Source organism: Haliaeetus albicilla, chromosome 1 (genome assembly GCF_947461875.1).
Source record: "Haliaeetus albicilla chromosome 1, bHalAlb1.1, whole genome shotgun sequence".
Taxonomy (NCBI): domain Eukaryota; kingdom Metazoa; phylum Chordata; class Aves; order Accipitriformes; family Accipitridae; genus Haliaeetus; species Haliaeetus albicilla.
This window is the reverse complement of record NC_091483.1, coordinates 32,280,850-32,308,091: the sequence shown is the minus strand read 5'-3', so window position 1 is coordinate 32,308,091 and position 27,242 is coordinate 32,280,850. Positions and strand designations below refer to the sequence as shown.

At 40.1% G+C, this 27,242-nt stretch overlaps 1 protein-coding gene across 2 annotated transcripts in view; it reads left to right on the top strand.

Moving 5' to 3' along the window:
* The window catches only part of GRID2 (glutamate ionotropic receptor delta type subunit 2), a 737,357-nt gene that overhangs the window by 646,327 nt on the left and 63,788 nt on the right, over window positions 1-27,242 (top strand). For both annotated transcript variants that reach the window (XR_011324830.1, XM_069784511.1), the window contains exon 14: window positions 19,971-20,137. Coding sequence is in view for 1 of the 2 variants with exons in the window: in XM_069784511.1 (XP_069640612.1) it covers window positions 19,971-20,137 (167 nt within the window). In the remaining variant the exon portion in view is untranslated. The remainder of the gene's footprint in view (window positions 1-19,970; window positions 20,138-27,242) is intronic.

The following is a 27,242-nucleotide window of genomic DNA, read 5'->3' as shown; positions in this document are numbered from 1 at the left end:
AAAAGGGGGTTGAGTATTTACTATGCAATGAGTGCATTTATTACGCATTAGCACAGGAGAGGTCTGAGAGAGAAACAGCTCTCATGGGTGCTGTTACAAACCATCTCATGAGTAAAATACAGGCTTTAGTAAGGAGTGCAAAACAGGAGATGTCTTTACGGATATATTTGCAGCAAAACAGAAGTTCTGCTGCATGTTACTCTATCAGTTAAAACCAAAACAAGATGGTCTCCCTTCTGTTTATCAGCTGCAGAGGCCAGGAAGGGTTTGGGAGAGGAAGATTCCTTGGGACAGAAAGGTACTGAGGGGGTAGTTTTGTAGGGTGTCAGTTGTCATTTGGACACTGCTGCTAGCGTGATGTTGGTCCTGATGTGGCATCTTACAGTGAAAGCATTTTGGGTATATATAATGAAAAAGCAATACAGGGAAACTTTTGCTAGGTAATAAACTTTTGCTACTTTTTCCATCCCATAAATCTGCTTCTAATGCAGTTGCTAAAATTGTATGTACTACCTTTCTAGGCTCTTCCAGCTATGGCATTGCTTCAGCAAAAAAGAGTATGACCAGCAGCTATAAATGACCAAAAACTGTAGAAGGATGAGCAAGTTCTGCTGGGACACTGGCAGAGCAGTGAAACTCCCCTTGTGTGTCAGCAGCTTGTGGAGGGATATACCCTTCTCTGGATTTTGGAGTAGCACATACGTTATCTCAGGTTTTATTACGGCAGGATGACTTTGAGCTCAGCGCTCGCTGTTCTGCTCTGTTAGCACCTGGTGTCTTCAGAAACTAGGTGTGCTGCTTGCATGTCATTCCACTTTGGCAAGTGGTCATTTATTTTGATTTAGCAGGAATTGGAATGAATATGACATAACAAGTCTTGTAATCCTTTATGCCTCTAAGATTGCTCTTTATTAAACAAGAGAGACTCCTGATGGAAGTTACAAACTCCTACAAATATGCTTTCCTACTCTGGTCACATCTGACGTGGGCCATTTCTGTGCAACCTGTGGGGAGGCAAAGCTTGGGATGAGTAAAATGTCCACCCTGAAGTACTTTTTGTTACTTCTTCAGGTAACTTCTTGCAGCTATTTTCCTATGGGAGGGTGACAAAAGGATTCAAATTAGTGCAGTTTAACAACCACACATTTTCTTTTGTGCCCAGATCTAGTTCCATATCCCTTTTCAAAACCATCAGTGGAAAAGGTCTGTCAAAAATTGCTGCCTCGGGGAGAAACAGAAATTTGAATTATGTCTCCTCCTTTGTTGGTTCCTCCTGTCGTTCTGCATTTTTTAACCCCCTCATGCAATGGCAGTAGTAAAGCCACAGCTCCCTTGCTGAACCCTCTCTGTGACTCATGTCCCTTTCCATGGCAGAGAGACATGTCCGTGCTCTGATTCCTCATTTTGGATTCTTGTTATCCTAAGAAAGAAAAACTCTATAAAGTGCCTGATGGAGAAGAGCAGTTTGGCATTTGGAGCACTCTTGTTTGGCTACATGGGACACAAAACATATTAGGCTTCTATTATTCTGGTCCTGTGAACTCTTATCTCTCCATTTTATCTCCATTAACTTAGTGCTTTTCTTACAGAGGTTCTGTAACATTTCCAGGTTCATGAAGATGAATAACACCACCATACCGAGGGTGTCTGGGGACTACACAGACTCCTACGCAGTTCCAGCAACCTCAGATCATTCTTTTCCTTCTGAATTCTCGCTTCACTTTGCTCCCTCCCTTTTACTTTTTCATTTTTCTGCTTTTTGACCCTCTGTCCTTTCTGTTTGGATACCAGCTACTCCAGCTTTTTCCCAGCTCTCTGAGCCTTTCTTCTTTCCACCCTTCACCTCTCTATGTGGTCACGCTTCCCCTTTGCTATCTCTATTGGCTTACATTGTCTCACTGTTTATCTGTGCAATGAATTCTGTGACTTTCATTTTGCAATCACATGAAGCTTTCCAAAACTCTGTCACTTTGAAGCCCAGTTGCAGGCTCACAGTGTGGTGGGCTGCACCGGGGATGTATCACACACAGATCAGGGGAAATGCAGACTCTGTCTAATGATCAATAGATGGAGACAGGAGAGCACACTCTTGCTTCAGGCGCAGAACGTGGTAATGTATTCGCTTTCTTGCTTAAATGTTTCCAGCTATCATTTTTGTGTATTAACATATTTTAATAATACTCAAATACATTGTGGTGCATTAACAAATGCAAATGATGGGATTGAATGCAAGGTTGTTTGAAGGATATATGCAACAGAAAAAAGACATGTATAGAAGTAATGAGAAAGGGATGTATAAAATGTGCTGTACATTCCAGCTCTAAAGCATGTCTTGGACTATGAGGTTGCAAATCTAAAATGGTGAAAGAGGTATAAGAGGTAACAGGGAGATCTTGTTTCGTATTTCTGGAGCTGCTATACCAATTTTTCATAAAACAGTTTGACAGATTTATATGATTTCTGTTAAATTAGTTGTTACTAAACAAACAAACAAACAGTCTATTCCAGAGACCAGCAAATGCAATTTCAGTGAGTAGACCTGTAGCAATTCTCCACTGTAAGACACTTAATAGTCCCTCATGAAATCATTCAGAATTTTTTAATTCTAATACTCTTACAGCTGTAAGTAATAGGAAAGCAAAAGAGGATAGCTCAAGGAGAACCTGCAGCTGCTCTGATAACAAATTTTTACACTATCATCCTTGAATAATCAGTACATTAATAAGTATATTGGTAGGCAATGAAATGTTAGTGAAGTAATAAGGATGGTGTAGGAAAATTAAATCATGGACTAAAAAGCACTGGCAGAATGCTTAAGAAAATCAACCTTTCTAGTCTCTAACATATATAAGTATCAAGTATCTAAGTATCAGAAGCTTTAATTAAAACAGATTAAAGTCATCCTAGTCTCAAAACAGGAGGGAGGAGAAAGTCCAGTGTGGTTTAAGATATCATGTAGAGAAATAAAGCACAGAAAAGGCTAACTTTTCAAATACAAAAGAACCTAAAATTTTACCTGTGCATCCCTAAAATGGTGTTTATGTTTACAAACTCCAAGCCTGTGCTTCTAAATACCCATGTGCATTTAAATGCAAGTGCAGGTTGTAGAGCCAGAGAGATCTTAAAACGTCTGGTCTGGGAGAGTGGAGACTGAGCAGACTTTTGCTGCTGGCTGTTTTTTGACATTGTCCTTAGTCATCAGATTATAAATAGTGGGAAATATTCTAGTAAAACTGCATTTTGTTGTAATATATCAATTTATTGAACCCCAAGTGTTTTGAGAAAGAAAAAAAAAAAGGTTTATGTTGTGTTTAAGGCGGGAGAGAGGAGGAAGAGGACCAGTTTGAAGCACCAGATCTGGTGGTTCAAACTGGATAGTTGTTACAAAAAAAAAAAAAAAAAAAAAAGGTGTGCTACTCAGCAGAGTGCCAGAACATATGATTAACTTTTGTGGACTTAAACCATACTCATGCCAACAAAATCCTGAGGTTGGGTTGTAGGGGCGTATTTCTTTAAAGGACAATTATAGTAAACAGAAAGTCTCCAGTGCAGAGGCTGTCGGGCTGTGCTAAGTTCTGGTGTCAGGACATGATCAGCAGCTCTTGCGGGTGCTTTGCTCTCCAGCCTTATTCACTTGCCTCCTCTGGAGCAATGTGAAAAGAAAACACACCTCTTTAACTCCCACTAAATATCTCAGGGGGTTTCAAATCTCATTCAGCCAGAAGTTTCACACAGCTTTCTTCCTAACACCTGTGCAGGGCTCTGAAATCTAGAAGACAAGTGTTTTGAACTAAAATGGGACTCTGCATGCACATCATGGCTGTGCATACGGGCTGTGGATGGCTCCTGGGATGGACCAGGGAGTAGCCTGGCAGGGCATTATTTGGGCTCTCGCTCCTGACATTGCCTCTGAGCTCCTTTGTGGGTGTGCAGAGGAGCTTTTCTAAACATTACCTAAACAGTATTTTCAGCTCCTGCAGGTTTTGCATCATTAGTGTCACCAGTGTGGCAGTCCCAGCTGAGTAGAGTAGAGTATCAGATGGATGTAGAAAAATAGTTTTCCCTCTCCTGTTAGTCAAATCTGCAAGACTGCAATGTGTCAGTGGTGTACTTGCATAGGCAGTGACAAATGAAAATCATAAAAGACCTTTCATTCTCTGGCATTAACCTGGCACCTTTCATACGCAACAAAATCCTTAGAAAGCCAAACAAAATAATGTGTTTTTTCTATACCACATATTACAATGCCTCCTGCTACTGTCTTTTCCTGATCTTATTCAAGCGACTGAGAAGATGTTTTCTGAGTGCTTTTCTTGGAAAGAAATGTAAATGGAGTGAACTTTCCAGCCATCAAGTTAAAAATTTACAAGTAACAGCACAGCATTGAGGAAGGTATGCCAGGTAGGTAAGCTGGCTTTCTTAAAGTGTGTCAACTAAAAATAAAGCTAAAATTCTTCTGTTAAATAACCAGAATCTTTCCTTAGGCTGGAGAGTAATGCTACTTGTGTTTTTTCCACCATTTTATTCTCTTTAGTTAAATTGCCAGCAAGCACTTTATGTCTCTTTCTATTTGAATTAGGTGGCAGAGTTGTCCGGTTTGAAAATGTGACTACAATAAATCAGTTTCTTTTAATAGCCAGGCTATGGGAAGAGAGGATTAAACTGCCACACAGAGTATTTTAAGAAGCATTTTAACCAGGCTGTAATCACATTTCATTCTTCTATCAGTCTGCATAAAATACCCAATCTAGATAGACTGCACAACTCCCTCACTGGGACTGCAATGGCAGGAGACAGTTGTTTACCATTCCCAGCTCTAAAGCTTTCCCACTGCACAGGGGTTGATTGGTGTTTGTGGCTGTTTGCAGAATGGCTCGTTAATCAAATAAAACAGGCCCCATTCCCTGCTGAATATAACAGAGGGAGGGATATAAATGCCAGGGACTGTATCAAGATGGGTGGAAAATAGAATGCATCTGTAATGAAAAAAACAGTAGATAAGCAGCTGTATTATACAAGTCTGTAAGTACCAAGGGATTCTGGTCATAACATCAATCAAAGAGCCAAAGCTTTGGTTGTTTTATTGCTCTGACCTCGGGACGGGATTTCCTTGTAATACTGTTGTGGTTTAACCGCAGCCAGCAACTAAGCCCCACGCAGCCACTCACTCACTCCCCGCCAGTGGGATAGGGGAGAGATTGGAAGGATAAAAGTGAGAAAACTAGTGGGCTGAGATAAAGACAGTTTAATAGATAAAGCAAAAGCCGTGCACGCAAGCAAAGCAAAACAAGGAATTCATTCACCACTTCCCATCGGCAGGCAGGTGTTCAGCCATCTCCAGGAAAGCAGGGCTCCACACATGTAACCGTTACTTGGGAAGACAAACGCCATCACTCTGAACATCCCCCGCTTCTTTCTTCTTCCCCCAGCTTTATATGCTGAAGCATGACACCATATGGTCTGGGACATCCCTTGGGTCAGTTGGGGTCAGCTGTCCCAGCTGTGTCCCCCCCCCCAACTTCTTGTGTCCCCCCCAGCCTCCTCGCTGGTGGGGTGGGATGAGAAGCAGAAAAGGCCTCGGCTCTGTGTAAGCCCTGCTCAGCAGTAACAAAAACATCCCTGTATTATCAACACTGTTTTCAGCACAAATCCAAAGCATAGCCCCATACTAGCTACTATGAAGAAAATTAACTGTACTGCAACCAAAACCAGCACATATGACTTTCCCCGCAAGAATTCTCAACCTGTGAGTAAACAAATGTAGGACATGGCACCTTCCCATCAATGAGTCTTGTCCCTAACCAGGATAGAAAATCCCAGGAAACGTCAAAATTTCTCATCTATCTTCCATTAAGTGCTGGCTGCAGTTCCTGAGTATTCCTTTGTGTAAGAGATGGATGGCCAGGACATCTTTCTTTGTGACTGATCCAAGGTACTGCAACATACCTTGGTCCAAAACAGTCTGAATTTGTGACCTCTGAGAGACACTGAAAAAAATAATCTGTGTCCTGCAGCATGGAGAAATGGCGTGGGGTAGCTTCCGACACTGCAGGTGGTCAGAGGAACGTGACAAATCCAAATCTAAAAACCTCTAAATTTTGTTTCATGTTTGGCAGGAGTTCTGAGCATGGTTGTGTTTTATGTGGCACTTCAAGTGTGCCCTGGGGAGGCTGCTGGACTGAGCCTCTCGATGGGCACTGGTACCCTGTCACCTTATTCATAGGTCTTCACTGAGCATTGGTATGAGAGAGGACACCATTCTGCTCATCCCTTATAGAAGAGAGGCTACACAGCTACTGCTTGCTCAAAAGCAGAATTTGGCATTAAAAAGATTAGGTGCTTATAAGCAGCAGTATCTTCAGAATCAAAATTCTGGCCCCAAGTGCTAAAATTTTGCTAAAGTCTTGTCTTCCCACACAAGTTGTTATATGAATCTCTCTTGGAGTCCTAAATGTTGCAGCTCACAGCAGAGTCTGGAGACAACACATGATAATGTAGGTGCAGGTGGGGCAGGTGTAAACAGCAAAGGTGGGAACAATTTCTCACAAAAGAAAATGTAAGCATCAGTTAATGAATGTTTGTAAAATGCTTTCAGTCCTTCAGATGATGCTATTATTAAATTGAACATCTTCGCTTATGCTATAGTTGTGCTGAAAGCTAAATGAAGGAGATGGTTTTCTTTAAACAGTATCTTATTCTTGATTAGCTTGATCGTTAAATCATTTTGGATTTAACAAAGGGAGCAGCAGATGGAACACAACACAGAAAGCAGCACAACAAAAAATGAAACATGACATGAGATCACAGAAGAGAATCGAAGTAGACAAATCCAAAAGTAAATCAAAAGAGCTCATACCAAAATTCTGGCTAAAATACTGGCACATAACATATGTTTGGCAATGACAGCAGTTATGGAAAAGACTCAGGGTATTATTTTGTCTTTCCATAGATACCAACAACAATCCTGATTTAGAGAATTGTACTTCTGAATACGTCCTCTCATGCTGTGCTGTTAAGAGTCTCCCCACGTTATCAGACCTAATAGCGGTTTTGCAAAATTAAAATGAAGTTTAGTGGAAAGGAGCGGAAACATCAGCCAAGCGTGTAACTCAAGATCACATAAATTCTTTGCATCTGATGGATTTTACTAACCTTCTTACTGTACCTCTCCACTCCCAAACTAATGTCCTTCTTTTCAAAATCTTGAATCAACCAATTCAGCCTCTCATCAACTGGTTTCTGCACATGTTTCTCCACCTTCCCAGAACATCCCATCAAAGGTTTGCCCTGTCTTTCTACAACACCCTTTTTCTTATCTTCAGAGTTAATTGCTCCTTACATCCAACAGGAGAAACCATTAGCTCAAATTTGGCATCCATTGAAAACAGTTGTAGACCTCGGCTCTGTTTGTTTTTGCATCCACCAATTTGGAAGCTGACTTGACTGTTCCAGACTTCATGAACTGAGTAATGTGGAGGGAAAATCTCATAAGAGCAAGGACTACTTTGCATAACATTATGTAACATCCAGATCCTTTTCTAGCTGAACAAAGACAAATTACATCCAAATAACAGAGAAACTTGCAGAAGGTTTGTTTTGAATTTCTTTCTAATAATAGTCCTAGGCCTGGTGTCGTTTCTTCGGTCCCCATAGAGTTTTACATGGTACACTTTTTGACAGATACTCTGTCAAATTGTATTGTATCCTTTCATGATTATATCACACACGTTCTATATGGCTTTCAGTATGTTTTAGTTATTACTACTCTATAAAATTTGTAAGCTATGAGGTGTTTCTAACACCCCATGACAAGTTTTACATACATTATGTGACTGCAGTTTTGATTTAATCTTTATCGTATTATACACAATCTGTAGATTTTTTTTTTATTCTTATTATGCTTTTGCCATATTTTATGCCCTTACAGTAAGGGTGTTTTATCTCTCGGTTCATTCAGCTTGAACATTGCTAGACCTAGGTTCTGCTCCAAGTGTGTGCCCCGTGTAGGTACAGAGTAAGTCCACTGAACTGACTGTTACTTATTCAGTAGCTGCCAAATGCAGATGCCTGTACTGGGCCTTAGATTCCCATTGAACTTGCATTATTGGGCTCTAAATAATTTGAAATATGACAAAAAGAATAAACACAGCTAAAAAGAAGTCAAAAGAGACAAGAGAAAGTATTATTATGGTTTTATCTTCTTCAGATAAAATAAAATATGCTCTTCATAGATATGCCATACATAAGATAAAGGAGGATATATTTTCCTGGCATTGTATTTCCTCTGCTTTCTTGTATACACCTTCTGAATTAAACTTTTTCTAAAATTTAGCATGAATGATATAGCAGCAAAGATACTACATTGGACTTGATGTAGATGTCCATCAGTAGGAATTATGGTTTCCATTTGGGTCTGAAGGGAACATATTTTCAGAAGAAGAACCCACATGTGGGCAGTTGCATTGCATATGATGTTTTAATATAACTGAACACAGAAAGGGGATGTATCTACACACAGAGCACTGTGCAGCTGCATAGCTGTTTGTGTGAGCTGTGCATACAGATGCAGGCATGCAGCTGCTTTTCCTGAGAACTTGGTCAGACATGTATCATCAACTTGTGAGCAGCTGTGTAGCATCCTTTTAATATCTCCCTAAACAAGTGAAGAAAATTGTGTTCATTGTTTTCTGTTTAAAAATCCATACTGAAGGAACGAGGAGCATGACAATACAATAGACCTGGGCAAGTAAATTTTTTTTTTTTTGCTTTGGCAAAGAAGGTAAGGCCTTTTCTCCACCCTTGTCACTGTGCTGGCAGCTCACATGTTCCCAGGTGCAGTGAAGTACTGTGGTTTCTCTCTAATTCTTCCAAAGCCAGGGAAAAACTGCAGTTCTTCCTTGCATTTAGTATATATGTATCCAACGTACTATCCCTCTCATGGCATAGTTCTGTAAAAGAGAAGTTATTTTTAAGTTAGGTTATGATATAAATGTGACTAACTTAACCATCAGTTTAGATATTCATTCTTCTTATAGTCAAGGTCCAATTGACTTCTTACAGTCCAAGGTCCAAGGTAAAATAAATAAGATGACACTGAAGGAGATTACATTTCCTAACAAGGTAGCGGCATTTTTCAAGCCACCTCCACACGGAGGCCAGGTGATACCTGCCGCACATTGGATGAAGTGCTAGAATGTCAAGTTGATGATTTTATGATGCTCTTGCTTGTGTTTTACATTTTCTTTCCCCATTGTTTGGTGCTAACTAATGAAATTATTTCATTCACGCAAGATATTTACTGGTGTACATGATTAACTGGGCACTTAGCTGTCCACACTGCATGCACAAATACCTGCTTTGCAAGTGCATTGTGTAACTAAGAAAATCTCAACTGATGTTCCTAATTCTAGGTGAACTGCTACTTTATTTTAAGAAGGCCAATCAGCTGATTGCATTGTATCATCACAATTAAAATTGAAAAAACCCTGTACCATAATTTTTTCCATTCCATAAGTACTTTAACTCCACTTTTCTCATTACTCATCTCAAAGACTCTGTGGCATTTTTATTAATGTGGTAGGACTACAAGTACTTGAATTTAACCCAGCTGTATTATGTTTTTCAAAAGAACACTAGTGACACAGGGTATACACATCAAACTCAAATTAAGAAAATAAATAAGACTGGCTGACTAATTGCACTGTATTTTTACCAAAGAACTATTCTTCTTGTTTATGTTATAATGAGATTTCACAGCATATTTTGTCCAAGTTTGAATCTGAGTGGCTTGGGAGAAACATAAGGAGACATAAGTTTCCATGATTTAGCAGACTTATGGGAAATCTAGAGTGAAGTAGGAAACACAATTGCTTATTATATTAATGATTCTATTTATATATGTTTAGATTTTTTTAAGATGCCTACAAATATAGATCAAGTAAATCAGAGTGACTTGTCATTAGGGATTTATCCACTAGAGAATTACAGTAATTGAAACTGAAACTGTGTAAAGAAGGAAGTATTTTTATAAGACATTGTTTATCTTTAAAAGCTCTAAAATTGTCAACATGTCATCATAGGATATTTCCATACTGAACTATTAACTTTTGATCAAAATGTTTTTTCATTTTGAAATATTAATCCATTGCAGGGAAATAATTTAGGTCAAAGTCAACTTTTTGGAACAAAACATTCTCCAGTTTGGATTTTTTATTGGGTTTGGTCTCAAAATTTGTGATTCTTTTCCGTAATTCGAAATCTTGCAACTCCCTGTGCAGAAAGATGACTAGTTTCTGTCCAGCTCCATTTATCGCTTGCATCAAGCAAAAGCTCTGAGTTTAACATTATCTCTCTGAGTTTGTGTCAAGTGCACTGCCTGGGAATTTCTGTTGATTTCTGCTTCAGGAGAAAGAAGGGATTAGAAATCTTTCATGAAAAATATCAGTTCTGAATGAATCCTCCAGGATGATAAGGAATTGAGTGATTGTTTTACAACAGGCTGTTCTGGGGGTTTTTTAGTTGATGTTTGGCTGCTGTTTCCTAGTTCTGTCAACTCTAAACTCATTTCTGGCATCTGAGCTATTGTGTGGGCAGGTCAGGCTGAATTAGAAACAAATATAATGAGAGTCTGTGACTTGCACTTCATTGGTTATTTACAAAGGTGTGCAAAATGAATGTTATAGCCTTGAATAAGTGGAAATACCTGCACAGGTTGTAGCCAGAGCTGAACTAAGTTGTGTACACTTTAAGGCAAAGGCTGTAAGTATTTCACTCTGTGAGGATGCAAAAGCCCAACTATCACCTGAAATTAGAGCTGCAATAAACATATAAAATCCTTAGCTGGATGTGAAAAGTGCTTAGATGCATAAGTTACACTGGTTTGGGTGCTGTCTGAGCTTGAAACTCCTTCTAGACATCATTTATATCTTTATGTACCTTTGTACATAAAGAACCTGGGTGCCTGCTCCTTTACCTGGACTTGCTCTGCCAGGCAGAGGCCGAGTTGTGCGTTTTGAATGACTATAACCGTATTCTGTGTATTAACTGTTTTATATGAGAGATTTGACTTACTAGTTGGTGAGCACGAAATGCTGAGTGTTTTGGATTGCAGGAGATGTGCTGTCTGTATTTTTCGCCCTGGCACGCTGCTCCCCCTAGCAGCCTGCTGCGGGGTGGGCAGCAGCAGAGGGGAGCTAGCTTTTAGGACGACGGGGATAATACGTGACAACTTGTTAGACTGCATCATCTTCTCAGTTGTCTGCACGGCGATAGCAAGCAGGCAGTCTGAATTGAGTGAAAAATGCCGCTGCACTGGTCTTCCTCCTCCCACAGCTCCTGATGTTTTCCATGGTTCCTAAACTGCAAAAGAAAGAGAAAACCTTCTTAGCTCAGATCTGTAATGTTTTCCTTTCCTATGGGTTCAAAGTACCTTCTCCTGAGAATTAAAATGCATTCAGCAGTGGGGTCTCCAAAGACCTGACAAGCCAGTGACAAGGGGCGGTGTGATGGCATTAGGAACCCACACGTTAGAGGAATAACAGCTCTTAACAATGCCCTGACCTGGGGAGGCAGGACCAGTTATTTGTGCAGCATCCCCCATCTGGGCCTGCTTGAGAAGGGACTGACTCGCCTGCAGAAGACCTGATTGGGCTTAGAATGGTTGCTTTAGCTGGAAATACCATAGGGCAGAAATTTCTCTGTGCAGGTTTTCCAGAGTGTTTTGCTGGAAACCATCCATGGCACCAGTCTGCGCAGCAGCCTGAACTTATAGCCTGAAATAAATACTTAGTTATAGACACCCCATGGTAGCCTTTAATGAACTCCCAGGGAAGTGGGCTGCCAGGTATCACTGAAAGGTAGAAAACTTAAGGGTTTGGGACAAATCTCAGTCTGCTTCTTTCCACAGCCGCATGAACAGCTGCACTTAAGGGGAAGATTCACTTCTAGAGAAGATTGATGGTTTTGTGCAGGGTTTCCAGAGGAAGAAGCAGCTTCCAAGACCACCAAAGTCTATCTGAAAACAAACTGATGTGGAAGCACTGAGCTTTATGATCCAAACCTGTTCCTTCACACCCCAGTCCAAGCTTGTGAGATGCAGTGCAGGTTGCCAGCAGTTAGTGCTTCTTGTCTCCTGCAGGGTACCAAAATGAGGGGAAACAAGCTAAATTGTTGTGCATTGTAGTTTCAAAGGGGGAAGAAAGAGAGGCTGGGAAGCATTTATTTTGGAGCTTCAAGGTACTGTGTCTAGATTTGCAGTGCCAAGCTGGCTCCATCCAAACCTGGGCAGGAGATACTTATCGAAGAGAGGAGGATAAAATGGTTCAAAAGAAGATAGTTAAATCCTTTTGCGTGAGTAGTGGGATATCCTGAATCCTATTACCACTATGAAAGCGGTCAGAGCTCTTGTGTAAGGAATATAAAAACTGAAAATTAAGTCAGTTTCTTTTAAAAAAGTTTCTAAAATGAAACTGTATTGTTTCAAATGAGCTTTTACTGGAGGATTTTTCAGTAATGTTGGTAGTTTTGCAAAGAATGTTCTTGCGGTTAAAGTTCTTTTTCAGATGATGAATGGTTTTGATGTGTAGTTTTTTGACTTTTGATGATTTTCCTATCCTTGCAGTTGGTATTCAATGAGTATTTCTTTGAATAAGGGATGCTGCCCAAGAATTGCAGTTCGATTGACTCTACTTCTATTCTAAAGAATGGGAACAAGAACCCTTCAGTTAGTGTGGTGCCGGATTGATTTAATTTAAAGAGGGATGCTGCTTCTCTAAATTCACCTGCATTTATCTTCTTCATGATACTTTAATCTACAGAATTTTACTTTTTCACCCAAATGAAGAGGATTTATCTGTGTACATTTTCTCATTTAAATGTTCTTTATTGGGGATTAGCTGCCACAAAAATACAAATATATCAGAAGGGGGAAGTCACTTCAGTGACATTTCGTTTAAATTTGCCTCATTATTGAGACTACCACTTGGCTACCACAGATCTAAGTTTTTGAGGAACCTGAAGTGCTTTCATATCATTTCTGTACATGACCTTCACTGGTGATCCCCTTAAAATAGTCTCCATTACTATCTGCAGCACTTAGTTGTCATAAAATAAATGAGAATCTGGCATTAAAAAAAAATTGGTTCCTTACCTTTCAAAGGTCTGCTTTTCTGAGATTTTTTTTTTCTGTTGTTTTTTTCCTCCTATTTCTCTTCCATCTGAAATTAATGTTAGCTGTAACGAACCTGTGGTTCAGCTGCATGTCAGCAATCAGCGTGATCTGCTGCCTTTTTAGTGCTTTGCTCCAGTGATTACCTGGAGAAGAAGCTGGCTCTGTTCTCCCACTGCCCTCAGAAGTTGTACCTTTGATTGGTTTCCACTCTGTTTTGCTCTGCTTGTTGTTTTCTTTCTTGTAACTTACAAGATGCATTTAATTACAGTGGCAAAATGGGAATGCACTGCGCACTGGAAAAATTCTAACGCAAAGGCGCTCTCTCATTACAGAGCTCTCATACCCAAGTAATTCTTCTAATTCCAGATGAATTATTCAAGGTCTGCCCAGTGTAACAAGTGAATGTGTGATCATTAGGCTTTTCTCAAGAAGCTGGTGGCAGGTTGCATATGAGGAATTAATGCTTTTCCTGATTAAGTTTTATCTGAAGCAAATAGACATGCCATTGAAGCTGATACGACAATGTAATGAAAGATAAACTTCATACTGGAGAGGAGATGAGGCTGGGATTTCTAACCTCTTCTTTCTTCCCCTAAGCTCCCCGGTATTTCATTTCCTGCGGCTGTTCACCCCTGGGCACTAGCTCAATAATGCTTTTAGAAATGAATCCACACTTTTCTGTTTGAATAAGTACAAAGAACAAGTTTCAATGTTTGTCAAATAGTGCCCCTTGAATTTAATTTAATTTAGTGCCCCTATCTTCCTATATACCCTGCAAAATGACATCCTAAAGGGGGGTGATGGTTGTTGTTATTGTTATTATTGTTATTAAATTAGCTGCTTGCCTTGATGACTGAATAGAGTCTTATGTATATAGGAATTTTTATTCTGTGCTCTAATACCACCATGGGAATCCAACTCCATCATGCACTGCAGAGAGCTGTCGGTCAGATTCATATTCCCCGATCACATGACTACATTTCGCTCTTAAGTTATGTAAATCAGCCACACGTGCTGGCCTGCAAGGGAGTGTGGGGCAAGAAGCTCCAAAATTGTACTTCAGAACTACAGAAAGTTCAGTTTTGAGAGAAATGTAAATTAGTATGTTTTATTCAACAAAGATGAAATGTGAGATTTTATTTCACTGGGATCCAAATAGAAGTTAGCCAGAATTGTGCCCTTTGTGAACAAAACCAAGACTTGAAACTTTTGTCCCTGGAGGAAAACAAATTAGCAAATGAGAATTTCTCTGAAGGCAGAAGAGATCTGATTTCTGCTTCAGTCTGATAAACAGCAACTTCATTGGCCTCTTGCAGGAGGATTATGGAGATCAGTGTGTTTCCATTCCCTTCTGCTGAAAAAAAACTCCGTTGTGAATGCCATCAACTGTTTGGCAACATCTGACAACACAAAAATCTAGATTTAAGCTTCCACCACCAATTTTATCTTTGCCGTTTCCCATTTCAGAATACAATATCCACATTATATATATTAGCTCTGACTCGTATATTTGCAAACATTCATTCAATTTTGTTCCCTCTTCTTCATTCCTCATGTAATAGCAGCCTTGGTGAGGCTGTTTTGTAGAATGGAGTGCAGCCCCCTGCAGGCTGCAGCTACTGCATGCTTGCTGAATATGCAAAGATTATGTCAAAAATTTAATTTCTGTATTTATATGTGCCAAAGTCTCAGGTCCACACTGATAGGCATAGGGCTAGCGGCATCGGATGGCGTTTTCCCCCTGTGTAGTCAGTGCAGTGGAATTGTCCATATTGGTGAAAATTATTCTCAAAGCGCTGTGTGGAGCCCGTGATTAATCAGTGTCCCTGACTGGGTTTAGGTCAGAGCTGGAGTCGCTGCTGCTATGCTGTGGAAGAGTCTGTTTCTGTTCATGGCTAAAAATACAAACTAAATTGGCTAAAATACAACTGACAACTTTATAGACAGGGAAAGGTGTACAGCAGTCGGTGGGGAAGGATGGCACCTGACTCATAATGGAAATGAGTAGAAAAAGCATCACCACTGTGCCACCAGGGTGTAGGCACAGGATATTCAGAAAATGTGCTTCATCATCTTTATCTAATAAGTTTCAGATTTTCTTCCAGGAAATTAATATTATTTTAATCATTTGAAACTTAACTAAGATTTCCCTGGCCTTTAAAGTTGCATTGTATTTATAACAGGTAACACATTTTATTTATGATGAAATATTGAAAAGACTTCTGCAGGAAAAATAACTGCCAGTTCTGTTTAACCTGCAGCCTATTGTGTACAATTTTTCTTTCATGAGGATTCTTTGTATTTCTTTTAAAGAAGAATTTAAAAAACAGAAAAGTTATTGTCCAAGAATTCAAGTGTGAAAAATTGCGATAGTTGGTTGTTGTTTACTTACAATCTTTTTTTTCTGAAATTTTTAATTTTCTAGACCTAAAAATGTGGTTTTAGAATGCTGGACTTACACAAATACGTTATTCAGCCTACTCTGCGTGAACGGGTTAGCTGTAAGGAGAAATACTACCCACATCGATGTTGGCATAAAATATGTGCATATGCAACAGTGTAATGGCTTTAAATGCTTTCCTCATATAACTCAACTGGTTTTTGGTGGAGTCATCAAAGATAAATTTTAACTAATATCTACAGGCAGGGCTTGAGCAAATAAAAATCTTGTAAATGCACAGTGATAGAAAATAGAAATATAACAGCCTTATAGAAATAGTTTTACCATCTATGTGCTGATGGACCCTATTCTGTGTAACAACTCTTTTTACAGTAATTCCTTTGGAATTGCTCACAAAACCATTAAGTCTAGTCAAGCATTTGTGTCTGCTACCGTACCTCCCAGTTTCACTTAATGACCAGTGTAGTGCATGAGTTCAAAATACCTTGATGAACAGGTTCAATTTTGCCCGTAATTTTTTTTTTCTCCTATAGCAATAGTCATCAGATACTCCAAAAAACCTTTTTAGCCTCCACTATACTGACAGGCGGGATGCCACGGGGAAGGAGACTGAAAAGTCAGTTCTCCATGCCCTGGTGGACTGGAAAGCTGGGGTTGCTGCTGTATGACAATATGCTGCCCTCCTACAAATGCTTCCCTGGCTGTCCTGGGCTGTGCGGTGGTGTATGAACAGCGTTCAAATTTGCCACCATCCTGAAATGTTATCATCTCAGTGCGAAATGCCAACATAATGATGTGGAAATGTAGAATCAGGGAAGCAGATCTTCTGCAAGAATTGAGTTATGTATATATTTGTCCTCGTTTTGGCTGAGATAGAGTTAATTGTCTTTCTAGTAGCTGGTACAGTGCTATGTTTTGAGTTCAGTATGAGAAGAATGTTGATAACACACTGATGTTTTCAGTTGTTGCTCAGTGGTGTTTAGACTAAGCCAAGGATTTTCCAGCTTCTCATGCCCAGCCAGCAAGAAGGCTGGAGGGGCTCAAGAAGTTGGAAGGGGACACAGCCAGGGCAGCTGACCCAAACTGGCCAAAGGGATATTCCATACCATGTGATATCATGCCCAGTATATAAAATGGGGGGAGTCAGCCTGGGGGGATCACTGCTCGGGAACTAACTGGGCATCAGTCAGCGAGTGGTGAGCAATTGCATTGTGCATCACTTGTTTTGTATATTCCAATCCTTTTATTAATATCATTATCATTATTATCATTATTATTTTCTTCCTTTCTTTTCTATTAAAATGTTCTTCTCTCAACCCACGAGTTTTATCTTTTTCCCCCGATTCTCTCCCCCATCCCACTGAGGTCGGGGGGGAAGTGAGTGAGGAGCTGCATGGTGCTTAGTTGCTGGCTGGGATGAAACCATGACAATATTACAAAGAACTGTTTCTTTGTCCAGGATATTTTGCTTTCATTTAGCCCCCATAATTGACTGACTGTAAGTTCCTTAACTTTTTCTCATAATGCAGAGCTGGAATTTTGCTGTTTGTTTTGAGGCCCAGAGTGGAAGTCTTCAGCATAGCTATTGGAAAGTTACAAAATAAGTGCTTCTCATAGTAAAAGGGAGAGAGAGAAGGATATAGGTTTTTAATTGACATTTTGTTCCGAAATTCCCTTCTCCTTTCACACAGAGCATCATCCCCCAAAGCTTTTCATACGATAGCTACTCCTTATTTGTAGGTGCAAATCTGTAAAACATCAGCAGTGTTGCAGTTATGCTCTAATCTAGCAAAATTTTATTCTTAGATCTTCAGGCTAAAACCAGTCTTAAGCTGTGTGAAAGATCCATGGGCAGAGGGTTTAGACTATGAATCTCAGGAGAAGGGTATGCTAAAAAGGGAATCATAATGCCTCCTGAGCTGCCAGATAACTGATTCTCTCTTAGTGAGGCAGATGTTTTCCTTGTATATAAAAATTAAGAATTGTAGGTAGTTCAAAAGTAGTGTCACAGCTAATGGGAGGACTGAACTGATAGATTTGCAAAGAAAGATTAAAGAAAGTTATATCCAGTTCAGCTAAGTAACAGAAAAGTTCATCAATAATTGAAAGGTGTCAGCCCCCAAAGTGAGCATATTTAGAACTGCAAAAGGAAAAATAACTAGGAATGACATAAGAAAGTTGGTTTGGTTTTTTTAAATAGTAAAAATAAATACATTGAATAGCAATGAAAACTGTGAGACTGAGGAGTAGTTCCATAAAGAGAGTGATTACAAGCATGACAACTGCAACTTAGGTTTGCTCCATGGATTTGAATTCCCTAGATTTGTAAATGGATAGGGGAAGAATGCTAAAAAGGATCTATTTTATTGCATGGAGCAATCGTATGTTGAAGGTAGATGGCTGGGATGATCCCTTCTGGTTCTTCAATCTCTTTCCTGCCCCATGTGCTTTAACTGAGGCTCACTGTGATCTTATCTATGAAAAGTAATATCTTTGTGGGAACCTGAACTGTGATACTATCAGGTCTGCTCTAAGGATCTTATATATACCACTTCATCATAGGTATTATTGACAGTAAGTGCTTTTACCACTTCTATATATTCTCACTGTGAGTTGTTTTACAGCGAGGCAGGCAAATCAAGAGAATTTTTCCTGACCAGCTGAGCAGCTGATAAGTCTCTTCACAAGCACTTATGTGAATTCAGTGCACTAGGACATTAAAAGGGTGGGTTAGGACAAAACATAACCCACTGCTCTTGCCATCACCTCAAAGGTTATGTCCCCACTTGTAGAATTACTTGTCTTTTGAACCCCACTTTTCCCTAATTGCTTTGTTTGGAAAGTCCATCTGATCCTTCAGGATTCATTTCCCCCCTTCTGATCTTCTGCTTTTGTCTCCTGTTTCCCTCCCTTGCTGTCTGCACATCATGATACTTTTTCAGTCTGAGTCATTATCCTTTTAAACGCTCCTAGGAAGGGCTTTTTTCTCAGTCATGTTATCTATTTCTTAGCCAAGTGGTGCCTGCAGGAAGATCAGAATAACCCAAGCTAGGAAGAGCTCTGCGAGTTGCAGTGCCTGTAAGACAAGCATACAAGTTGTATTGTTTGTTAACAGTGGGTTCACTTCTATGCCTTATTCCCTAGCCATTTAGATAGACCTAAACCTCCACTGGGAGGCAAAAAAAACCCCATTATTGGCCATTTTCAGAGCCTGAAGATTAAAACTGACCCAGTCCTGCATTTGTGTGTGTATGTATTTTGAAAAGAATTTTCTTTTTCCTGCCAATCATGCAAAGTCCACAGATAACATGGCTCCCTTTCTGCTCCAAAATCTGCACAAATCCTCCCCATACCATGCCTATGAATGGAAATAGGAAATATTCCCTTTCCAGGCCTGCAGTGTGTAATTCAGATTCATTATGCATTAAAAGGAATGTGTCCCAAATGCAATCGTTCCTTCTGCACTACATCTCATGAGCAAGCAGCCGGTGTGGCTTGCTTCAGTAACTTTCATATGTAAACAGTCTTTAAAAACATAATTTACGTTGTCAAAGCCTAATCTAAATGATGTACTGACATTGCTTATTTTGATAAGCTTGCTTCTGAATAAATGCTGAAAAAATGTTTAAATTTTGTATATATCCCATATATTTAAATGAAAAGAGAAATCTGGATTTGTTTCAAATGTGAATGGATAGTAAAATGTTACTTTAAAAGCTTTTCAATACAGTGAGTTGGTTTGGATTTGTCTTAGTCAAACAGTTAAAATGGCTTACATGATCTTGCTGTACAAAAGTTTTTGAAGATATGTGAAAACCCTTCATGCTGAGAAAAATAATCCCCAAAAATCTGCTTGGCATGATCTTGCCCACAATCGTGCACGGAGCCCAAAAGACAAATGGGTGTTCATGATGTCTACGGCAACCTGAAATGACTGAAATGTCAACCATCTTGAACGGTGGTCTTCCATCTGGATAGCTATGCCTACCCTCCCACACTTCTCCCAGTGTGAATGCCTACCTTCCCTCTAAATAATGGTGGGGTTTATGACTCAAAGAAAAAAACTTAAGGGGGATTTTGGGGTGGAAGTTAGCATTGATGGTGGGAGCCTGATGTTTCCTTTGTGTCCTGAAGAGGGACAGTACAGGTTTCCTGCACGGCGCTGTTTCACTGACAGCATGTTGTTCTCAGATCACATTTCTTCCATTTCTGCTGAGATGCTTGGCCAAAGCACCACGTGGCAGCAGTCACGGTGCACTTTTTGTGCTGACAGCTGTTGGGCACCCAAGCTTCACTTTCTTTAACGAACAAACTGTGCTGAAACTGCCACATTTTTAGGTGCACTGACCTCCTTTTGGACTTGACAGTCCTTAGTCTGAGCTCTTCCTCTGTCTACTGCAGGTGAAATACGGGAACTATGCCTTTGTATGGGATGCAGCGGTACTGGAGTACGTGGCCATCAATGATGCAGACTGCTCTTTTTACACGGTTGGGAACACTGTTGCGGACAGAGGATATGGGATCGCACTGCAGCACGGCAGCCCCTACCGAGATGTTTTCTCACAAAGGTAAGGGTTTGGAGAAGGAGGAGCAGGTCCTAAGGGAAGGTCTCTCTCAGCTCTGGACCCTTCTTTTAATTTAATTTTCTGTGAAGGGAAAACATCTTGTGCTTGCAAGCCACTTCATTTCTTACATAGACATTCATTTCCTCAGAGACACAGGATTACTCCCTTTTCTAGAAACTGCGTTAAAAATATTTTCTGTTGCTCTTACTTGAATTGTTCTCGTTTCTTTTGGAAAACATTACTGAGATAGGCTGAACTTAATTAGCAGGAAAATGAGGAAATAGTTGATTCATTTGCTATAGAGGGACAGCATAACTCAACTCTTCCTGTTACAGAAGCCTTTTCTTAAAGAGAAAAAAGTAAACTTGGACACTGATGGGAAAACTGAAGGGGATGAACACGAACATTTGATGTTTCAGTGAAAAGACCCCTATTAGTACTCAAGAGCTTAGATGCTTATCCCAGCACTAATCAATCACTTGGGCTACAAAAGTGAGATCTCTAGAGATGCTTCTGGTACTGTGTTTCTACTAGGATCGGAAATACTAGATTAATTGTATGTATTGTGCCTTTGCAGTATTTGTGCTTCGGTCTAGTATTGATTCCTAAATCAGGATGTGTGTGAAATGTGAAAAACAACCAAACATTTTAAAAGTGTAATATCTGCGGTCTGGCTTTTAGAAGATGTGGGCTAATCTCATGATCCTTTTTCATTCTGAACCTATTCTCTCACCCAGGTTTCTAATGGTTTGTGTTAGATACACGTAACAAAACTTTACAGTTGCTGTGATGAAATTTCTTTTGTGTGGTTGCCATAATGAATGTGAACCATTATGGCATATGAATATACTTCATTCAGGCTATTGCCTTTGACTTCAGTCCATAGAATGAGGCAGGGCAAAAAGTAGTCAGTAAGTAACAATATGCAGATTCAGAGGAATGGCGGTCTGCTCACACATACTGCATGAACAGAGAAGACTTGAATTCTTTGAATCTGTTCCATGTTGGGGGTGATTTGGCTGAATCTTGTGCTGACATAGCAGTAACATAATACAAAAGTTCAGAGGATCAATGAAAAATTTAATTTCAATGAAATATATATGTGCTTTATATGTTACAATTAGCATTATAGGCAATTATTTACTGAATACTTTAATATTCCAGTCATGACCAGGCTGGCTCTGTGATGTTCAGGGTCTTCATGCAAGACAAAGGAGTAAAATTTCTTCCTGTAATGCTTCCAGCTCTTAGAGATCTCAGGTACTAGTCAAGGTGTTAAGTCATCCTCTTCAGAGCATTACCCATGTAAGCTTGAGTATAAAAATTTGAAGACACAGGGAAGTTTCATAAGCTGTGCCTTTGTTACTAAATATAGTGAAACTGCCAAGTGGCACGGCATGGCTCATGCCCGCACAGATGAGTATTCTTCATCCCCGCTGCCACTGCTCTCCAAGTCAAGGTGGATATATCCAAACCACCCCTTAGAGACTGCTTCTGACATCATTTATATACTTGTTACAGTTCTGGGTACATGGGGGAAATGGTCACAGCTGGTTCTGGTAAGCGATTATGTTCTTTGTCACAGTATTCAGTACCTGGAGAGGCTAGGTTACATCTTCTTCTGATACACTGCCTTTAGTGACTTCTGGATCACTGGTCTGTGCAGACCTGACATTTCCAAGTGCAATTTTATTTTGTAACAAAATTTCAGCACTTCAGTGTATTATTGTATCTTGAATCTGCAGGAAAGCAGAAAGAAGCATAAAAATTTGCACATATATAGTTCTTTTTATCTGAGGATCTTCGAAGCAATATTTAAATATTAGCATCTCTCAGTGGAAAGTAAATGCCATTTCCATTTAACGCTTAGGGAATCCATAGCATAAGGAGACTTAAATGAATTCCCAAGGTCAGATGTTTTTCCCTGGTGGAATCAGGGATCATAGGCACTCAGATTTCCTCATTTTCCATTTTCTGCTATAGTTATCAGAGTTCAGGTGGATGAAGAAAGGGATTATGTGTGAGATATTGGGCCACAGAGGGTCTGGATGGATACACAAAACTTAGCACTGATGAGAAAGTAACTCATTACATTATCAGGAGTAATGGTTGAACAGAGAAATTGCAGTTTGCTTGGAGTGATGCTACCTACTGAAGAATTTAGAGAGCCTGAGATATATATTCTGAAAATGTGTGTGCTGCCCCTTAAATTTTTATTTCTGTATTATGAAAGCATATTATATTGCACTTCTAATTATGTCCATAAATATAAAATCACAGTTTGAAGCTGTGAAACACCATACAAGAAACAAACACATGAAAGAGAAAGCATGCTTACAAGGTAGCTTACAAGGTTTTGTTCTAAAAACCCTTCAGTACTGTTCCTTGTGATTACTTCCATGTAGTTTTCACAAATCATCCTTACTTTTCTCCCTAATGAAAAGGCTGAACAACCTTCAGCTGCTGCAGCCTGCATGCTAAATAGAGAGGGAAATAGGTTTCACTGTATAGGATTAGCAAATGTTCACATGAATATTTCACATTCTTTAATGCAGTAGGGAACTGGCTTGAAATATATTGGCATTTCTTGATCTTTCCCCAAATAAATATATTTATGTGAAAATACAGGGCTTCTCTTTTACGAAATTTCACATAAACCCATAAGCTGCATAGTGTTAAATCCCTAGGGTGCAGCTGTAAAAGGTCTGGCAAGCTTACAGGAGATTTTGGTCTCAGTGCAGGAAGCATGGGCACGAGTTCAAGGCTTTTCATTACCTTTTCTGAACATTCAGGCAATTTCCAGAGAGACAGGAAAACAGATAGAGAGGTGTAAACACCCACCCTGTCTCTCCAATGCTATGGGGCATGAGTTGCTGTCAAGATAACACTGTGGTAAAGCTTAGGCATTTGGGATTTCCAAAAACACTCTGTGTTTGAGAGCTCGGCTATGTTGTTCTCCAGGGGATTAACACATGCAAAATATTGTGGCCTTTGGAGACTGCAACGATATTCACCTGCTCTGTGAAGTACTCCAGTCTCTACAGGAGTTTATCCATCAGTTAGGCTACTTAAGAAAGGCATTAAACCTGGGATCAGTTTGAAATGCTGAGGTGCCATCAAAAGACATCCAGGTCCTTGCAAAAATTAAATTCCCTGATGTAATTTACTCCCGTAGCTGATCATGATGGAGTGCCCCGTTAGACCACAGGCAGTTTGTGAGGTGCTAAAAAGAAGCCCGAAACAACTGAGAACATTGTGAGAACCAAAGCCGCGGTGATGTTCCTTCCTAGTGGTCATGTACCTGCGTTTGGGATGTGGGACCGCAGCTGATGACCACCTCGTTATCTGGTACCCACCGCACTGAAGAAGCACACAAGCTGCAGTGCCCTGAGCATGGTGTGGGGCTGGTGCTGACAGCTCCCCTGCTCCCAGCCTCAAACTTCTGCTACCAGCTAGTGCCTGTGTATTTGCATGGGATGCAGTCCTTCCAGTACGGAATGAGCCTCCAGTTACCAAGGAACCAGAAAGCGAAATGCTTATATTAGGCTACAGCTAAATTAGCACAAAATGTTCAATATATACTTGATTTTAAATTGATGCAATTAAACAAGTATTATATAGGAATGTGCTGCCATTGAGGTACACTTGCTTGCACTGATTCATATTGTGTTTATAATTTTACAAGTGTAAGGTGATGCCTATACCTATTAGAGAGAAGAGTGACTGCTCCCACATATTTGAACAGATGCAATTTAAAATCAGAATTATTCTTACAAATGCAAGTTTGGGTATAGTGAAATATTAGTGGAGAGCGTGGCAAAATGCACATCACTTAGAAACTCCATGCACATTTGCCGGGGTTTTAAAAAAATTAATTCCAGCCACACCACAGAAGATGAAACCCTGTTCAGGATTATTCTTTCCAGACTCAAGGAAATCTAAGATTTTGCGTATGAACAAAATGGTTTTGATGAGAAAAGTTATACCGGTAGTTCATAGTGCAACATCAAGATGCCTTCAAAAAAGCATTTTGTGCAGGTACGGTTTAGTGAAGGAGAAGGGTAACCGACTGAAAGCACTGTAAAGAAACAGGTCTTTGAGACCTTTCTTTTTCACATGCAGAAAATTTCTGCAAAACAAAGACATGTGCAGCAGTGAGTTGTCTGACTGCAGAATGAGATTGGCTTTTTGCTGTTTTGGGATGGCAAAGTGGCCACCTGGGGTCCCACACGGCACCTGTGACCACTCTCTGCCTAACACTCTCTCTGAAAACAGAAGCTTCAAGTCCATCCTGAAAATAGGTATGTGGCTATAGCACGAATAATACAGAAAAAAAACCTGGGTAACATTTGAATGATGGACCTGTCGTAGCACCCTGATGACTTCGTTCACGTGTTGCAGATCTTAACAAACACATCTGGCCATGCCATTAGGCAGCCAGTTGATGTGTGCTCAGGTACCTTGCTGTCCCCTTTCCTCTGCCACTAAGACTTACCCTTCTGAGCACCAGCAGCCTCCAGGCAGCGTGTCAGTTTTCTCTATATATACATTTTTCTTTTAAGGTAATGACAGGGGCTTTAATAATAAGAACTGCCAAATTTCCTAGGAGAGTTTGAAGAGGATGTGTCATTTGGTTCATGAGGAACTGTGTGCTGGCACTAAATTTGATACCTGTTAAGAAGTCTTTTCAGCCCTAAACTTTAAAACTTCCATTGTACCCCTGGGAGGTATAAGTAAAATTGCAAATTCTTCTCAAGAGTATTTCAGAGGATGTCTGTACTTCCTACAGTGCAGCAGCAATAGCTCAGGCCCTGCACTGGTGGCTGGCTTTCGGTGGGGGTCAAGGAGGGGGAGGCACAGCACAGCTCTCGGATCCCACTCACGTCCCCACTTCCTCTGTTGGCTGACTTCTTCTGTGCTACAGTCCTGGCCACACAGCACGTTAGAGGCAGAGGGAGAGGAAACTCATCAGATGCCAGCACCCGGCTTTTCACTTAAGTAACTAGAAGCTGTCAACACCCAGTATCGCTGAAAAATCAAGCCGTAGTTGTTTTGCGTTCCTCATATCTCAAGAGCATCCATGTACGTTCTGCCCCAAAGAATTCACTTTTAAATAAAAGGAAACAGTGACAATAGAAAAGAAAGAAGGCAGGATTGCCCTTGGAGCCCGCAGTGTGGGCCTCTTGCTTGTTGTTCATCAGCTGTGTTTCGCCAAATGGCACTCACCCCAGCAAGCACAAGCTTACAGACACTTAAAGTTATCTGTGTTCCAGAAGAAGAAGCAGCAGTTGCATACCTCCTGGTGGTCGTCTGTGAGAGGTGGGGTATGGGATGGCATAATATATGGAAGGTACAACTACCATATAGCTTCTGCAGAAACCTCAGACTGAATTTGACATAAATCACAAAAGGTCACAAAGAATTTGTATTGCCGCTAGAGAAGCCAGTCACTTCTTTTTGTCCTGGAGGGAAAAAGAAATGGAGACTTACAATGATTTCCCCATGGCAAGCCTAAAGACACCTCACTAGCAGCAAGTGTTGCAGTTTCAGATGTCCAAAACTTTGGAGGCAAAGAAGAGAGCCATCGTGTAGTGTTTCAGACTCCCCCTTAGCAAATTATTAGCAATATACTTTAAATAAATAGTATGGATTTTCTCTTGTCCTTTTTTAATCTCATCAGCAAAACCTTGAGTTTTAGAAAGTTCCTGCCCTGAGTCATAAATATGTGTTCTTCCTGTCTCCTCGCTATTAATTCTCTCTCCTTAGATTTTCATTCTGTGTCTTGGAGGTCACTGATGTCCAAAGACTGCAGTGCAAGGAAAATTACTTCCTTCCTAACTACGTTGATTTCTTTTTCAGAGTCCTTGGGACTATCTATGTACCCCTTTGAGGAGATCTTGCCCTCCTCTTTTTTTTTTTTTCTTAATATGAAAACCCAAGAGAGTGTCCCTTTCTCTCTGATTTATCTTTTACCAGCTATGGGGAAAATAAGAGTTTTGGATTACATCCCAACCCTCCAGAGGACAGACTATAATGATCTAATTGGATTTTTCATGATTAAATACAGTGATATTCTGCAGAATGGTGGATACCTTAGTAAGTGCTCAGCTTTGCTTTGCCTCATTTATTTGCTTAGAGTTGAAGTACTATTCTGAGATGTATATATAACATTCTGAAAAATATAGCAGAGAAACTAGTAAAATCCTCACCCAAAGAACTTTTTTCTTATTATTCCAGAAAATTAGAAAACTCTGCAAATTAGGAGAATTAGTGGACTTGAAGCAAACTCCTGAATTTAAACAGAAGACTTTAATTCTTAGAGCCTGCCCTTAGATCATGTCACAAGTTCATATAACTGAAATTACATTAGTGAGAGGAAAAAATGAAAATTAATTCCAGATTTCTGTGCAATCTGACATGAGAATCCAGTCTTAATTGATTCAGATATAGTCACCGTTAATAAAAGCCTTAACTTCAGAGTAGCACATAATAACAAGATAGTTTCTCAGATAACCAGGATACTAAATAAAAAATGCTGTAGTAACACACCAATGTAATATTTCTTGACCATCCAAAATAACACCAGCTGTCCTTATTTTTTGCTGTCTACGTTAGACTCGTAAGGGTGAAACCAGGAACTGCACCAGGCCCTAGGTCTCAAAACACATCCACCTTCCTTTTTCCTGACCCAAGTCATCCAAGATAAACTGCAATTGGCCTTCATGCTCGGAAACTCACCCTGTGGAAGTGCTGCTCAGACGGACAGCCGCCTGCCCCGGCGGAGCTGCGGAGTAGTCATGTTCTGCACAGTTCATTCCCGGGCCACCACATCCAGGCTGGAGACCTGTAACCTCAAACAGATTATAAGAAAAGATGTAGCTTCATTCTGATTTTAAAAAATGTCATCCTTCACTTCATATGAAGCCCTAGCAGAAAGCTTTTGTCCCACCGCTATTCTCTCTTCTTTTTTCTACCAAGCCCACGACCATCTGATCCAAGCTTACAGTCTTCTGTAATCCTGTATAATAGCTTTCCCTAAGGACCAGATGATCTGATGTTGTCCCTTTGCATCCTACTCCACTAACTGCCTAATGCAGAGCTGCAGGTT